The sequence below is a fragment of the Chelon labrosus genome (genome assembly GCF_963514085.1).
Source record: "Chelon labrosus genome assembly, chromosome: 22".
NCBI lineage: Eukaryota > Metazoa > Chordata > Actinopteri > Mugiliformes > Mugilidae > Chelon > Chelon labrosus.
Genome location: NC_140355.1, coordinates 1,743,471 through 1,758,437, shown reverse-complemented (window position 1 = coordinate 1,758,437; position 14,967 = coordinate 1,743,471). Strand labels below are relative to the sequence as shown.

Sequence of the window (14,967 nt, the reverse complement as noted above, 5' to 3'; positions counted from 1 at the left end):
GCTGCTTTTGGTCTGACTCCCTGCTTACTTTGGGGAATAAAATAACCAACTGGAGCACTGCTTAGAGCTACAAAAAAACTAAAGCTTTAGCAAACCATAAAAGAAAGAAGATTTGTTACAAAATACAGAAAACTGTCTCTAGATCCCTCTATTCACAGTCTACCTGCCTTAAGGAGACTTTTCCATCCTCCCTCAACACACCAAACTCTGAATGTTATTTCCTTGTTCTCGGCACTGTCAACCCTCGCTAATGGAAACTTCCGTCTGTCGTCGAGGATGGGGGGCAGATGTAAGGCTGGTGTATGTCTGAAACAAATGTGTCTGAACATGACCGAAAGGAAAAGTGTTTATAGCTGCTCTGGAAGGCGGCGTGAAAAGCCTGCCGCTATAAACAAACTGTGTTTGTTCAAACGGGGATTAGCGCACACTTTCACATTGTGCCTTCCGAGGCATTTATGGTCCTGTATAGTATAAAGCCTGCAGATTTTTAACTGATGTTGAGCACCAAAAGATGACCAGAAACGCTTGTTTAACTTTTTTAAATTCATTTTAAGGCGAGAAAATCTTTCAAGTTCCAGACATTTTATCTAGGTATAGTTCTTATATGTCTGTTTATGACCAAAGAACAATTCTTTGATACGCAGCTGGGTTGGTTTTTTAGGATCCCCTACAGGCTTTTGTTCAAAAGTGATCACAGAAATGATAGAGCTCTTCCTAAACATCCTAACAGCAACAGAAGGCCCTCTGGCCTTGTTTCCTGCAGCAGCAACAGTAGTCCTGTCTTTCTACTCTAACCCCAACACGGTGAGTCATAGTGCTGTGGGTACTCATTAGTAACAAACTTCCATGTCATTCACAGCTGTTGCCTTTTGAATCTCAGCTATTTCTGTGTGTCCCTCTGTATAGTGCGCTCACAACATTTCACTTTTTATTATAAATCGCTCCCACATAGCTTTCCCGTGTAATTTAAATGCTGCCCGCTCGACTGTTGCTCAGTACCATCATCAGGAACTCTGTGATTTCACTCAATGACTGTCACTTCTCTTCATGTTTTTGTTTCTTCCAAAGTAATGACAACTGATACATTCTCTGCATGCGTTCCTAGGACGTAAGAGCTGATGAAGTCTCGTTTAATTTAATCATTAGACTCGCAGTGGGGTGAAAATGATCAGCAGCTCGTCGTTCCAATTCATCCTGTATATGGGAATTCAGAATTCTAGTTGCGTCCACCCATGCAGCTGCAGATCATATGTGCATGTTGCTGCTGACGACAACGTCTTCTTGCGTCAGAGCCCTCGATATTTGAGTTAATTTTCAGGCTTCCAGTCAGCAGTTGGCTTCCATTCACTTCACCACACTGTGAAAAACTTGCAGAGACTTGAAACAGAAGCAGGCATGATGGATGGCTTCAGTGAAACATGCATTTTTACTGAACGTTGATTTCTGTGGCTCTAACTGTCTTAAGTGTTATAAAGTCTGACTTTGCCGTAATTCCAAACAAAACAAAGGTTTGTTTTTTTTGTTTGACTACGAAGCATTGGATACCAGTCACACAATGGACTACTGCTTTAAACATGACATGGCTGCATATATGAGTTTGAAAGCATTTGTCATGTATGCATGAAACAAGCACATTCACATATGGAGATTTGTATGTTAATGATCTACATCTACATGTGCATACACCGATCAGCCACAAGATTAAAACCACTGACGGGAGACGTATATAGCACTGATCAGCTTGTGACAGTTCAATGTTCTGCTGGGAAACGTTTGTACCTGGCATTCAAGTGGATGTTACTTAGACATGTAGCATCCACCTAGACCAGACCAGGCACCCCCACCCCATAGCAATGACACTCCTTGATGGCAGCAGCCATCCCCAGCAGGATGCAGCCTGACACAGACACACACTCAAAAACACTTTAGGATCAACTAAAAAAAACATGAAGAACAGCACAAGGTGTTGACCTGGCCTCCAAATTCTCTAGATCCCAAACTGATCAAGTATCTGTGGGATGATCCACAGAGGCCCCTCCCTTCAACCCATAGGACCCAAAGGCCCCCACTAACAACATTCTGTTGCCAGACACCACAGGACACCCTCAGAAGGCCCATGTCCATTCTCTGATAGGTCACAACTGTTTTGGAGACACAAGGGAGACCTATACAATATTAGGAAGGTGGTCATAATGTTAAGCCTGATTAGTATATATGCACAAATAAAATAGCCTAAATAACAAAAACATATTTTGATATGTGGCTCAAACACATTGCCAGATTGAACACATGAAAACATACTGGAATGTCAAGGAGGATGGACACTCCTTGCTGATGATACCTAGTCTAGTATACCAGTGTGTTCATCTTGACCCTTTTTCTTCAGGCCTCTGCATTGCTTCTCCAGTTCTCACCGAGGTCAAAGAAATGCTGCTTGCAGACCCAAGAAGCAGAACGAGGGGGGGTTAAAGGTGCTAATCATTTAGGCCCCTGCGCCCCACCCCCATGCCCCTTTCACTTCATACCAAATGGTAAGCCCTCAGAGCCAAAGCTGAAAACAGGAAATCTGCACAGCCCTCGCCCCCCGCAGGGGGAGTAAATGAATTAGCATGACTGACAAAGACGCGAGATCACCTCGAGCTATGCGTTCAATTAACATGACAACGACACAGTGGCCCTTTGAGTCTGACACAAGCACCTTTTTTTATGAAGACTAGAGCCGCAAGGAACACATGTCAACAAGCTGAAAGAGGACAAAGAGGGTTTAAGTGGTCACAGAAACTTATAGGGAGGAGAGCCCCCCACCACAAACGGCCCCCCTCCCCTTAAAACCATCTTTCAGCACGATTAAATGCCCATGAAACAAATTCAACTGAGACAACTAGAAAACATAACCTTCATCTGCTCTTAAATCAAAGCTCGGAAGTTTGAAAGTGTTAAAAGAAAGCAAATAAATGAATTTAAAAGGAGCGACTCTCTTACATTAAAGTGTGCGTCTCAGATTAAAAGTTTGACGCAGTTGTGAGGGGCTCTCGGTGAGATTTTTTGCAGAGACTATGTGAAATCTCCTGCTCCAAACAGACACAACTAACTTTTATCTTCAACCGCAGAAAGAAAAAGTTTCATCTATTGTGTAAGACCATCTGGGCGCAGAAAGAGAAGAGAAACGCCACAGGCTCCCAAGTTTTCCACGCTTTATGGATTGAATATCTGCAATTGCGTGTGCAATCTAAGAATTGCGGGCAGTGATTTATCTCGTGCAGTGCATCACTTCTCAGCCAACCTCGGAGTTTGTCTTATTTGCTGTATGAAAGAAACTCACCGTCACATCTCAGGTTTGGAGCCAAGAGGAGCATCCAGAGCAGACTCGTCGGGAAGGTGGCCATAGCGTCCGTCTTCACTTTCAAACGTGTGCAGGAGAATGTTAAAATCAGACTGAAAACTTCAATTTTATCCAGTTTTTTTTTTTTTTATCCTGGAGCTGTAGCTCAACTGGGTCTTCTTCTTCTTTTTGCTTTCCAAGTCAGCAGCAGCCTGGCGCGGAGAGAAAGCGCACGGTCCAGGTCGCGGAGGAGTCAGGCATGAAGGTGCGGCGGCGCAGATGCGGGTTCAGGACGGAGGAAGACAAAGACGCGTTCATCCCGAGGACGGTCCGCCACAGACGACGAGAGCCGCGCAGCCAGCGATCGAAGACTCTGGCTCTGTCCTGGCGCTGGGAAGAGACTGGAAAACTGTGGTTGGGGGGACGAGCACTGGCACGCGCAAGGACTGCAGGGACGCCTTTGCAGAGGGCCCCATCTAGAGACGGAAGGAGTCCTAACTGCAATAAGGAAGCTTCTCATCAACCATGTTAAGACAGACTACAGTTTTCAGAACCAAGAAACTAAACATTAACAACTGTAGAAATAAAACTAAAACATGTATTGGGTCTATTTCAGGTGCCATTTTTTTCGGGAGCATTATTTTCTCCCATTAGTCTTTTAAAGGTTTCTGGCGTTATTGTCAAAATAGAAAAGTTTTTAATTTCAGTTAATGACTGGTGCAAAAAAGGTGACTGATTGGTGAAAATATATAAAAGCAGTATTCAGAAGTGGGTTTCTTTGGAGACATTCCACATGCATGAGCCATCACCCAGAGTTTATCTTTCTGTCAGAGAGTGGTCATGAAAATGGTCAGAAATGCGGTGACCTCTAAGAAAAGAGAAGTTACATCGACTGGAAAACATCTAGGTGCAAGATTAACGCAGTCGAACATGTAAAACTGTAGAAATCAAACATGCATTAGGCCTTTCTCAGGTGCCGTTTTCTCTCGGGAGCATTGCAGTGTTTTCTCCCATTAGGCTTTAATCTTTCGAAGTTTAAGACCCTGATGAAAATATATTAAAATAATCTTAGCAGTATTCACAACCGGGTTCCTGTGGAGACACCCCCGCTCAAAATCACAAGCCATGCTCAAATATTGATGTGTGATCCATCACACAGAATTTATTTTTCTGTCAGAGACAAATAGGAGGAATCTGTTTGACTGACTGAGATGTCACACAGGTAACATTTTGCATCAAATTCAAAGTGGTGAGGTTCAAATGCATCCCTACAGCTACCGCTCCTTGCAATAGGTGCCTCCAAAGACAACAAATGGGAATCTCTGAGGTTAACACAGTAGGTCTTTACCCAAAAACAGACAGACAGTCACACCCAGTCACACATTTTGAATCAAACACATTTGCTTCTGATAATAGTGGTCAGAAATGCAGTGACCCCTAACATAAGAGAAGTAATGTAGATTGAAAAACAGATCAAGTAATCTAGGTGAGCACTCACATGCACAATGAGAGCATACAGGGGTGTCTTTGTAGCAAGATTGACAAACTCAATTTCATAAAAAAAATAACAGTGATGTGCAGCAAAGGTCATGGACGTCCCCAACACCCAAAAAGAACTCTTCATTTTTGTGGGCTATTTTATTTAGGCCTATTCACCTATATGCTCAGTCTTTACATATTGTTCTCAAGCACTATGGTGGAATGTCTCCAGAGGTTAAGTGGATTCATCTATAAGGGAAGTCAGATGAAATATGTGTGGTTCAGATGCATCTGCTATCTATAAATCTGCTGCTCCTTGTCCTTTATGGGGCTTACTTTCTTCTGCCGGCATGTCTGTGATCAAAGAGCCTGGTCACTCGTTGTCTCTGCCTGGAGTCAGCGGAAAAAAATGTTAACTGCCTCAAAAATATGCAGATTTTTTTCTCCTCCCCAGTCAATATTTTAAGTCAATAAGACACGAGTAAAGTAAGTATATTTACTCAAGTATTAAGTTCTGTTCTGTACAAATTTAAAGTTCTTACTTGCACAGGAGTGTTTCTGTGTGTTTTTTCCACTACAGTTCACTACATTAGTGACAGCCAGGATTCTGTTAAACACCTAAACCACACTGACACGCCATGACAGTATCTGAAAACAAGAAGGCAAGAAGGAGCTTGTGTTCTGAGACAGTCCCCAGTAGCTGCGCTAAAGCAATTCAGCAGAAAAGAATTGGCAACTTCCACCGCAGGAATGTCAGAGTCTGATCTCGGTTATTGTTTGGTTGCTAATGTTGCTGACAAAGGTGGCACAAATATGTTTTAAGGGGGGTGATTAGTTTTGCACATTGGTGACTTAGGTAATGGATAAGTTCCTATGTTGCTCAGGTAGGTTGCCTGTTTTATTTAACTTGAAAATCCAGCACAGTTTAGTATGAAAAAAAAAATGCTTCTTTTGCATTATTTCTCTCTTGCACCATTGCTCTTTTGGGTCCTCCCTTCCTTGTTAAAAGTATTACTAAAGTGCCTGGCACTATACAAATGTCTTGAGCGGCTATAGCCTTCATCCAGAACACAATTCTGCTGCGTAAAAACACTAGAAGCCAAGGACGCTGGGTTGTAAATTATATAGCAGCCATCAGATCCTATGGGACTTCAGGTTTTACTCTGGCAGTCCAAGCCGATAATTACTGAGATTAAGGAGAGAAAAGTTTACGTCATAAGTGTCTTTGCAAAGTGTTTGGCCATAATCTGCCTGTTTAAGTGCACATTCTACATTGTTTCTACACAACACTGGAGCTGTACTGGAGGTGAGGATAGAGCAGCACTCTGATGAGTCAATAATCAAACACACCACACTGTGATCTGATTGTTGCTTCAAAGAATCAATCAATGTCCCAGATCTGTTTAAGTTAGGTTACAGTATATTCATAGAATTTATTGTATTTAAAGATTTCCCAATCATCAAACTTTCTTATAAATATGACAGATTTTTTGTGTTCTTTCAGGCCTTATAATAATCAAATATTAGACAGGTAACATTTTGGAGCTCTACAGAAGGGAATCTCCGAGATTACCACAGTAGGTTTTTACCCAAAAAACACATACACAGTCACATATTTTAAATCAGATATATTTACTTTTGATGAAAGTGTTCAGAGATGCAGTGACCTCTAACATAAGAGAAGTAACATCAACTGAAAAACAGATCAAATAATGCAGAAGTAAAAATCAATGTATTTGTAGTAAAACAGTCAGTGGCATATAAAAACACAACCATTGCATACACTTTCTGTACTAGCAGACTGCAGACATATTAAATAAAACAATGGGCACAGTCTCCTCTTTGGTCAGTACATAAAAAGCAACATGTCATTTGGTCTGTGGATATCAAGTCTAGTTCTCACCAAAACATTCTTAGTTTATTATTTCATGGGAACCATTCTTATGCGCAGCAGAAAGACAAGTGCTGCCAGTCCTGCTGTAGGCCCACACGTTACAATAACAACATGTGTTATAAGACATAATAAATGTGAGAAAGGCAAAGGAATAAAAGACAAATAAAAAAAAAAAGGCCAGGAGACGTGTATTTATTAGAAGAGGTCCTCATGACACATTCAGTGTGCAGGGCTCACAGTCTGTGGATGAGAGCGTTCAGTGGGAGTGTTGCCCTCACAGTGACGTCCTACCTAATCAACAGAGTGGGGCTCCTGCTAAAGCTCCAGTGACGTCTGTTTACGTTCAGCAATGATTAACACTACAATGTCACTTGAGGAGGGCTGAAGCTGCCTCTTTGACGCAAGACACAGCCTTCTGGATGTCGTCCTCCGTCTGTTCGATGGTGACCACCACTCTGATACTGAGGAAACAGGTGGAGCAGTCAAACACAACAAAGCAGTGTCAAGGCTCATGTCACCTACAGAGATTATTCCATTTAAAAATGTGGCCTGGACATTCTAACTTCTTCTAAGTCCAAAGAAGAAGAAGTGGTCGTTTCTACTTTTCCTATTGTCACAAAATCCCAAAGACTTTCTGACCACAAATAAACAGATGGTGGCTGTAGTTTCAGGCATTCAGACACATCAGAAGAAACTACAAGAGTACACTCTTGATGCAGTATCACCTGCACATTAAGCTCGAGTGTCTTACCTGGGTGGGGGCAGGAAGCGCTCCTCTTTTTCCAAGTACCGAGCCAGGGTCAGAGCCACGTGCCTTTCCAAACACTGATACAGAAAAATTGGAGAAGACGAGATGTGAAAACTAAACAGCAACTAAAGTCTGTTGCTAACGCGATTATGTGTCAGCCTTTTCTTGGTGAGGATTTTAAAGTATAGCGCAAAAATAAAAGCAAACATAGATTTTTGAACCTGAAATGGTTACAATTATGAAACTACTACCTTAAGGGTATAAAAATATGGAGCCTTCTAAAAATCAGCATTAGAGCTTCATGTTGATACTGTTACACATGATTTCTGAACAGTTTCTCAAAATGAATCTTGCGTCTCACATTGAGGTGTTGTGTTTGATTTAATCAGCTGGATCAGGGAGGACTTACATAATCTACAATGGAACGGAGCAGCTGTATGTCGGAGTCTCTGGAGCCTGAGCTTTTCTCCAGCTGTAAGTGAAGAGCCGGGGCCAATGGTACTCCTACTAACTTCAGACCTGGAGTCCTGTCACGCAAGGATGACCAAACAAAACAAATGACATCACATAATTTAAAACTAATACACTGCAAAAAATAAGACTGAAAGGTTTTTAGTAAACTGCTATACGGTATATTCACATGTCTGATAACGTCCTCCATTGGAAGTGAGACGTGGACCCTACGCTTTTCAGTTTCTCAGCAGAGCAGAGGAGAGTTACAATGACACCCCCTCTCACTCTGTGGATCACCCTGGTTTCATCCTCTCATTAATGCATGAGAGTTATCTTGGTATTAACCAACCTTCCACCTGTACCTGTACTGTCTAGCAGCCGCAGTATTGATCTTTGCTGCAGTAACATCCCAGACATGCCTTGTGAGCTCAAGCACAATGTCATCCAGCTTTTACTCAAGTATCAAACACAAGTTAACCTGTCTATGAGTGTGCTCTGATTCTGGAATCTATCTGGAGGACACTTAAAGAATTTCTAACCATTCTTGAAAGATCTTGAAAGCCAAGAGACAACCAAAATCATTCAGTTTTTGAACATAACACAAGACAAAAATGAAAAGGCTTAAGGGCAGGGTCACGTCATCTGTCGGTAACACTCAGTCCTTTGTATGGTAGACGTGAAGACATGGCTCAAGAAGGATAGCAGCAAAGAATATGAGGAAGAGACTCATGTCCTTTAAAGGTTGGCACCACCCCCAACTGAAGCAGTCTTTATGAGGTTAGTCCAGCACTCGTAAATAGCTAATGTATAAGACACCATTGAGCAATGTGTCATTTCTCAGCACTGTCTTTTAGTAAATAAAGTGTGTTTATTCCTAGAGAATGGCAACAAATGTTTGGTGTGTATCCCCCTTATAAACTGACTTGAGATAAATTTACACCTAAATGGAGGTCTTTATTAAACCCACAGTGTCCACATAATCACAGAAGAATCTCCTAGTATCAGTGAACTTACCCCTGTAAAGCATTGTAAACATGCTCGCACTTTTCTTTCAGGACAGTGAAAATATCTGCAGAACAGAAGATGGAAAGAAGCATGAATGGAAACAGATCTGACAACTAAACAGCTCCTCAATAAAAGAAAATTCAATCTTCTAATTATCTGGAGTAAGACATGGGAAGCCTTCTCAGAACAGAAGAACAGCTTGTCTCAAATAAAAGCATCTCTTCACAGCTGAGGCCAATAAAAGCCCCCTGAGCTGGAACAGCGCACAGAGGGGGAAGCAATTAAAAACAGATCCTGTACCTGGATCCTCCTCCATGATGTTGAGAGCCTCGATGGCAGCAGCAGCCAGCATGGGAGGCAGCGAGGCGGAGAAACAGTAGCCTTGGCCTGACAGGCGCTGCAAAACACACAAGACACCAGTCAGTTACAGTTTACAGTTAGGACTGCCTGTCTGCTGGAAACAGCTCACACCTCATTAAACTTGTTTTGGATGCTTTTAAAAAGACGTGAGACGTCGCCCTCAATAAAACAACTTTACTATTGTTCCATGGGAAACAAATCTAGATGCCGTCCATGGAAAGTAGAAAGTAGAAAGTATAACTAGAGATGTCCACAAACAAAAAAGTTCCTTGCATGATTTAAAAAAAAAAAAGCTCAGTAGCATGCAACAGTACAATCACCAACTCACCAAGCCAATCTAATAACACTGCAAATATTTTCTTGCAGTGACAGTGAAAGTAGATACATTCAACACATTGGCAAAATGTTTTCTGTACTGACCTGGTGGTCGATGACGAAGGAGCGTCCGCAGCAGAAGCCTCCGATGGACGCCACAGCATTCTCCATGTTGGCGCTGATCAGATCGATGTCATCTATCTGCATGGAGCACAAACAGTCTCATGTCGTTAGATTCATACATGTAAATAATGAACAGGAACATGGCCAAAAGCTCATTCCAAAGCTATTTGGAGTGTGTCTATATTTAAGTTACATGAAATCTATTAGTGACATTATTATTATTATAAATGGGTGCTGAAATATTGTAAACAATAAATTCAAGTAATTACATCATCACATGTGAAGCTGTGGATGAGTCTGTCAGATTAGCATCATGAAAATTTACAAAACATTATATAATATTAAATTATTAGTGAGTACATGTATTGAAGATCACAAAGCTTCCAACAACAAAATCAGTGTCAGCATACAGTGCTTTTATTTGACTCACGTTGACGTCAAAGTGTTCTGTGACCCCCCGGCCGTGTTCTCCCAGCACACCAAACGACATGCTCTCCTCCAAAAAGATCCGTACTTTATACTTGTACTTAAGCTTCACCTGCAGGGTTACAGAAACGAAAGAATAAGAAACTCTGGGATCTCCAGTATGGCCTGTATATCTTTGTCTTTAAAGACACAAGCTGTGATCGTTATTCATATGTGCAGCTGGAACTACAATAATTATCTGAACAGCTGGGGGTACAGGGGTACACTGTACCAGCTATATTAGATATGCTGGTGATGTTACCTAAACAACTTGAGTTCCTTCCTATAACACTACTGCCTGTAATGGATTCATCAGACTAGTAGATTTTTTTTTAAAGTTGTTACATAATGTTAAATGTTTGTATCCAGCAGACAATTTGCACTCAAATTTCTCATTTCATTTGAAAATAAGTTTAGTTCTGTATGTAGTGAGCAGTCCAACCCAAATGAAAACTGTGGTAATGCAGCCTGCATAAACCTGATAGACTGAGACTTAAGACTTTTAAGTAACAACATCACCCGTAATCTCACCTGTAATGACTAAGGAGTTAAGCAACCAGTGCTTTCTTTAACCTGAATGAGATTAGCTGTTGGCATGTTGTCATGTCTACGATTTAAGAATGAGACACAGGAGCACTGTGCAGACATGTTCTCTCTCTTGTGCCCCTACATGTGCCCTTTGATTATCACTAAACTGTGGAGTCTGGGTGGTACTGTACTGTACTGTACTGTACTGTACTGTACTGTACTGTGCTGTGGAGTGTATTCAGCAGTGTTTCTATTTACCAGTTCAGGGAGAGGACAGATGTCTGCAGTGTTGATATACAGCCCCTCCACTACAATGAACTTCCGGGTCACTCGAGCTTTACGAGGATTCTGCAAGATACACATATGAGAATTGTTAAAAAAAAACAAAAAAAAAAAACTGAAAGGTTATAAAAATACAATTTTAAACTCCAACATTTTGACTGGCATGACAGAACAGGGCACAGTGTTAGTCACAATGAGCAGTCCTTTATTTAGTCCTGTACTAACCTTCTGGTCCTCCAGCTCCTGCTCCTTCAGCAGCCTTTCCAGATCCTCCATGTCGTTGTGTTTGAAGTATTTGATGAAGCTGCGGGATGCTTGAAGACCTTTCTGGATGGAGAAACAAGCTGCCTCATCCCTGGACACAAAATAATAACACAAGCACATGGAACACAAATCTATCAAGTCATATTTACAGGCGTAAGAGAGCTGATTTATTTATTTATTTTTTTTTTTTGTGGAACTAAATCCGACTGGCAGTCATTGTAAAGGGTGATTTCCAAGACTGAATCTTGGTCTAACATTAGTCTAAGCATGTCAGCACTTACACAAAGATGATGTCCCCCCTCTTGGAGTAGGCAGGGATGGCACTAGCAATAGTTGCAAAGCCATATGAATAAATGATGGCCTCTTCTGTTTTCATAAACTTGGCCAGACGACTCTCTAGCTCCAAATGAACATCTGTGGGAAGGAATCATTTCAAAGGGTTTACTTCTGTTTTCTTGCCAGTGTATCTGGATATCGGATGGGACATAACAGTGGATAAAAAGACAGTTTCACTCACCAAAGGTCCCGTAGAAGCCTCTTGGACCACATGTGCCCACACCGTATTTCTTCAGCGATGCTAAAGCCTTTTGCTGTAACGGGGAGGGAAACAAATTAGTTATTCGAAGCACCAGTCAAACAAGGAATCAATGAAGAGCAAAGATCAAATTATCACCTTAACCCGCTCATTGTCGAGGAGACCCAGGAAGTTAAATGATGCGAAGTTAATGCACTCTTTTCCGTTGATTATGATTTTGTGGCTGGGCGGTCTGTAATGGAAAACTGTTTAAATGCTTGGCTTAACACACTGCTAACACTGAAGAGTTCAGAGGACAAAACAACATTGTGTAAGGATCATAGCAGCGTGGTTCATGTTCAATCTTACTGAATAGATACACTCACCTGCCATCTCAATATTTACGCAATCCATTCAAATATGACATTCACAAGAGTTTTCATTCCGGATGCTGTATTTTGTAGTACTATTGAATTTTATAGTGTTGTACTAACACAACAACCCCATTTCAAATAGTGGGCTAGGCTAAATAGCAACTGTTTCAAAATAAACAGAACATTAGAACAATCATAAAGGGGGATTAAGTCAAGGACTGTTGTATAATGTCAATTTGCAGACTACACGTATTGTGAGTTAGTAATGACATGCACCTACCTCGGTGTAGTAAATATATCTAAATGTATTCAAGCATAGGAGTATGTGGAGTAGAGTGAATACAATAATAGTTATGCACAGGTAGAAGATAAGCATTCACTCATAATCATAAGAAACAGTTGTTGCTGTTACAGAGACACCGAATACTTTGTTCAAGGAAATTATAGCATATCGGTCACGCTAACTTTTCATTTTTCACCTCTGATGAAAACTGTGGGTGAACTGTTGTTTACTGGGAATGGGGATGGCAGGAACTACTGCAATACCTGATGTTTTTATTGCATTTTATCTGATGACCTACAGCCTCATTACAGACAAAATGACCATATTTAGTTCTATTTTTCCCCCTGTGTTTAACTTCATGTTTTGAGCGACGCTTGATATTGGTCCCAAACTGTCCCAGAGAATTTTGTTCAGACTAAATACTTCTTTATCATATAATCTTTTTTTTTTTTTTTCAGCCGAGGTTTGACGGCAGAGAATGCCATGGTAAGCACACTTCAGCCAATATAAGCAGTTAAATAAAGCAGTGGGGTGTCGTGTGCGCTTTACCCTGTCACAACATCATATTTGAGCGAGGGATGCTCTTTGGAGACAGGAGGAACGAGAGGCTCCGGCTGCCACTCTTCAATCAGGTCCTCCTTTTCCTGTAATGTGGAACCATGTGACAGCTGTTGGGTGACTGAGATGACACAAAAACAAACAGCAGTAGTGCATACTGCTGTTTGTTTTTATTTTCACAACCCTGAGCTGAACTTACCTTCTCTGTCAGTCTATATGTTTCATGAAGTTTGTAGGTCTTAGAGAAAAGAAGTCTGATGATCCACAGAATGAGGATCCCCTCCAGAATCAGGTGATAAGCAGGAGCCTGAGGAAGACAAGGGTAAAGGTAAGTAGCAAAAAACAAAAAACAAAAAACAAAAAAAAACACCAGAACATTTACAACTCATGGCTGCAAATGAAACTATTTATCATGTTGCGACATTTTTTACAGTGACAGTTAATGGTATCATGTGGTAGAATCTAGGTAACCATTCCTTAATTAAATTGCAGCACATACACAATAAGACATTAATACTGTGGTTTCTTTGCAACTTCTAATGCACAACCAAACAGACAGTGATTAAACCAGACTTCACTAGACACTCCAAAAACAAGACACAAAATAGTCTGAAAGGTCACAGAGGAACTTCTAAGCAACTAAAAGCCTCTCCCACATTGGCTAATGTTAATGTCAATGAATCCACCATCAGGAGAACACTGAACAACCATAGCGTGCATGGTACAACGGTAAAGACAAAGGCACTGCTCTCTTAAAAAGAGCATTGCTACCATTCAACAGTTTGCTAAAGCCAAGGACTATTGGGAAAATGTTTTGTAGATGGATGAAACCACAGTAGAATTAAATTAGATCTTAATCTAATAGAAATGTTGTGGAAGGACCTGAAGCAAACAGTTCATGTGAGGAAACCCACCCACATCTCAGAACTGAGGTGGTTCAGCCACTGTAGAGGACTGATCAGCAGTTACCGGAAATGTTCATTTGCTGTTATTGCTGAACATAGGGGCTCACACCAGATACTGAAATCAATGGTTTACTTACTTTTGCAACTTACAGGGATGTACAAATGTTAAAATTTCTTGAATAAACAAATACACAAGTATAGCATTTCTGTTTAATTTACTTGGTTGCGTTCTCTTTATCTACTATCAGAACCTATGTGAAAATCCCATGATGTTTGGAGTCATGCTTATGTAGAAATGGGTAGAATTAAGGGCGGCTGTTTTTCCTTGCTGTTCTGGGCTCACTGTTGAGTGTTTCTGTGACTCAAACTCGACCATCTTCACGCTCACAAGTCAGCAGTGCTGACAAAAAATCAGCTTACATATTCAGCTTTACTAATGATCTAAGCTTCTGCGCTGTAACTCGCACAGTTAACGTGTTTTGATAGTATTTCCTACTTTTGTAGCTAGCTATCCTAACTGAATGAGCCAACTTCCTTGTTTCTTCGCACCTTCCCGCTGATTGGTCCTTACATAACAGTAGCCCGGGGAGCAGCTAATACACCGCAGTGGATTGGCTGAGAGAACCTGTCTATCAAACACCTTACCTAAGCCACTGACTTCATGCCTGAGAAGTTTAAAAATGACAACCACGGATACATTTTAAAACGCCACAGTGTAGCTAAACATACAAGGCGTCTACTTGTAAACGACAAAACATAACTCGACTCGAAAAAATTGTGGAAGACAAAAAATACCTCGTAAAAGGCTTGAACCATTTCCACCAACACCCATTGCTGCCCGGACGCCATGTTTATCTTTCTTCCGCAACGTCACCAGCAATGCCGCATTTGAGTTCCACAAGGAAAATCGTACACCGGGAAGTCAGTCATAAATATGGCGCCCATTGTCGATATACTGTACCTCCACTCTCTTGATTTCAGCGTTTAAAAACAACGTAAACATGTTAATTAAAATAAATACATGAAAGAACTGATGGCCAATCGAGGAAAGGAAGTTATAAATAACTCAGTTTGATCAAATCACAAATATCTAGA

General features: G+C 41.1%; 2 protein-coding genes across 2 annotated transcripts in view; both read right to left on the bottom strand.

Moving 5' to 3' along the window:
- The window catches only part of ror2 (receptor tyrosine kinase-like orphan receptor 2), a 45,718-nt gene extending 42,219 nt beyond the window's left edge, over positions 1-3,499 (bottom strand). The window contains exon 1 of the mRNA XM_084572255.1: positions 3,323-3,499. Within this exon, the coding sequence (XP_084428381.1) occupies positions 3,323-3,386 (64 nt within the window). The 5' untranslated portion in view covers positions 3,387-3,499. The remainder of the gene's footprint in view (positions 1-3,322) is intronic.
- Positions 3,500-5,690: 2,191 nt separating this feature from the next.
- sptlc1 (serine palmitoyltransferase, long chain base subunit 1) lies at positions 5,691-14,875 on the bottom strand. The gene is made up of 15 exons (XM_084571841.1): positions 14,668-14,875; positions 13,167-13,274; positions 12,959-13,053; positions 11,912-12,005; positions 11,756-11,828; positions 11,520-11,652; positions 11,200-11,329; positions 10,951-11,040; positions 10,130-10,237; positions 9,682-9,777; positions 9,202-9,298; positions 8,911-8,965; positions 7,853-7,970; positions 7,447-7,520; positions 5,691-7,156 (listed from the first exon to the last, which is right to left on the bottom strand). Exons 1-15 carry the CDS (start codon positions 14,719-14,721, stop codon positions 7,063-7,065), a joined length of 1,419 nt encoding a protein of 472 aa, XP_084427967.1. The 5' UTR covers positions 14,722-14,875; the 3' UTR covers positions 5,691-7,062.
- Between the last annotated feature and the right edge of the window lie 92 nt (positions 14,876-14,967).

Coding starts and splice junctions, on each gene's coding strand:
- sptlc1 (XM_084571841.1), bottom strand. CDS start 14,721: ATGGCGTCCGGGCAGCAATGGGTGTTGGTGGAAATGGTTCAAGCCTTT. Junction 10,238..10,950: donor TCTGTCCTCTCCCTGAACTG/GTAAATAGAAAC, acceptor GTAACCCTGCAG/GTGAAGCTTAAGTACAAGTA. Junction 7,521..7,852: donor TCCGTTCCATTGTAGATTAT/GTAAGTCCTCCC, acceptor TTTCTGTATCAG/TGTTTGGAAAGGCACGTGGC.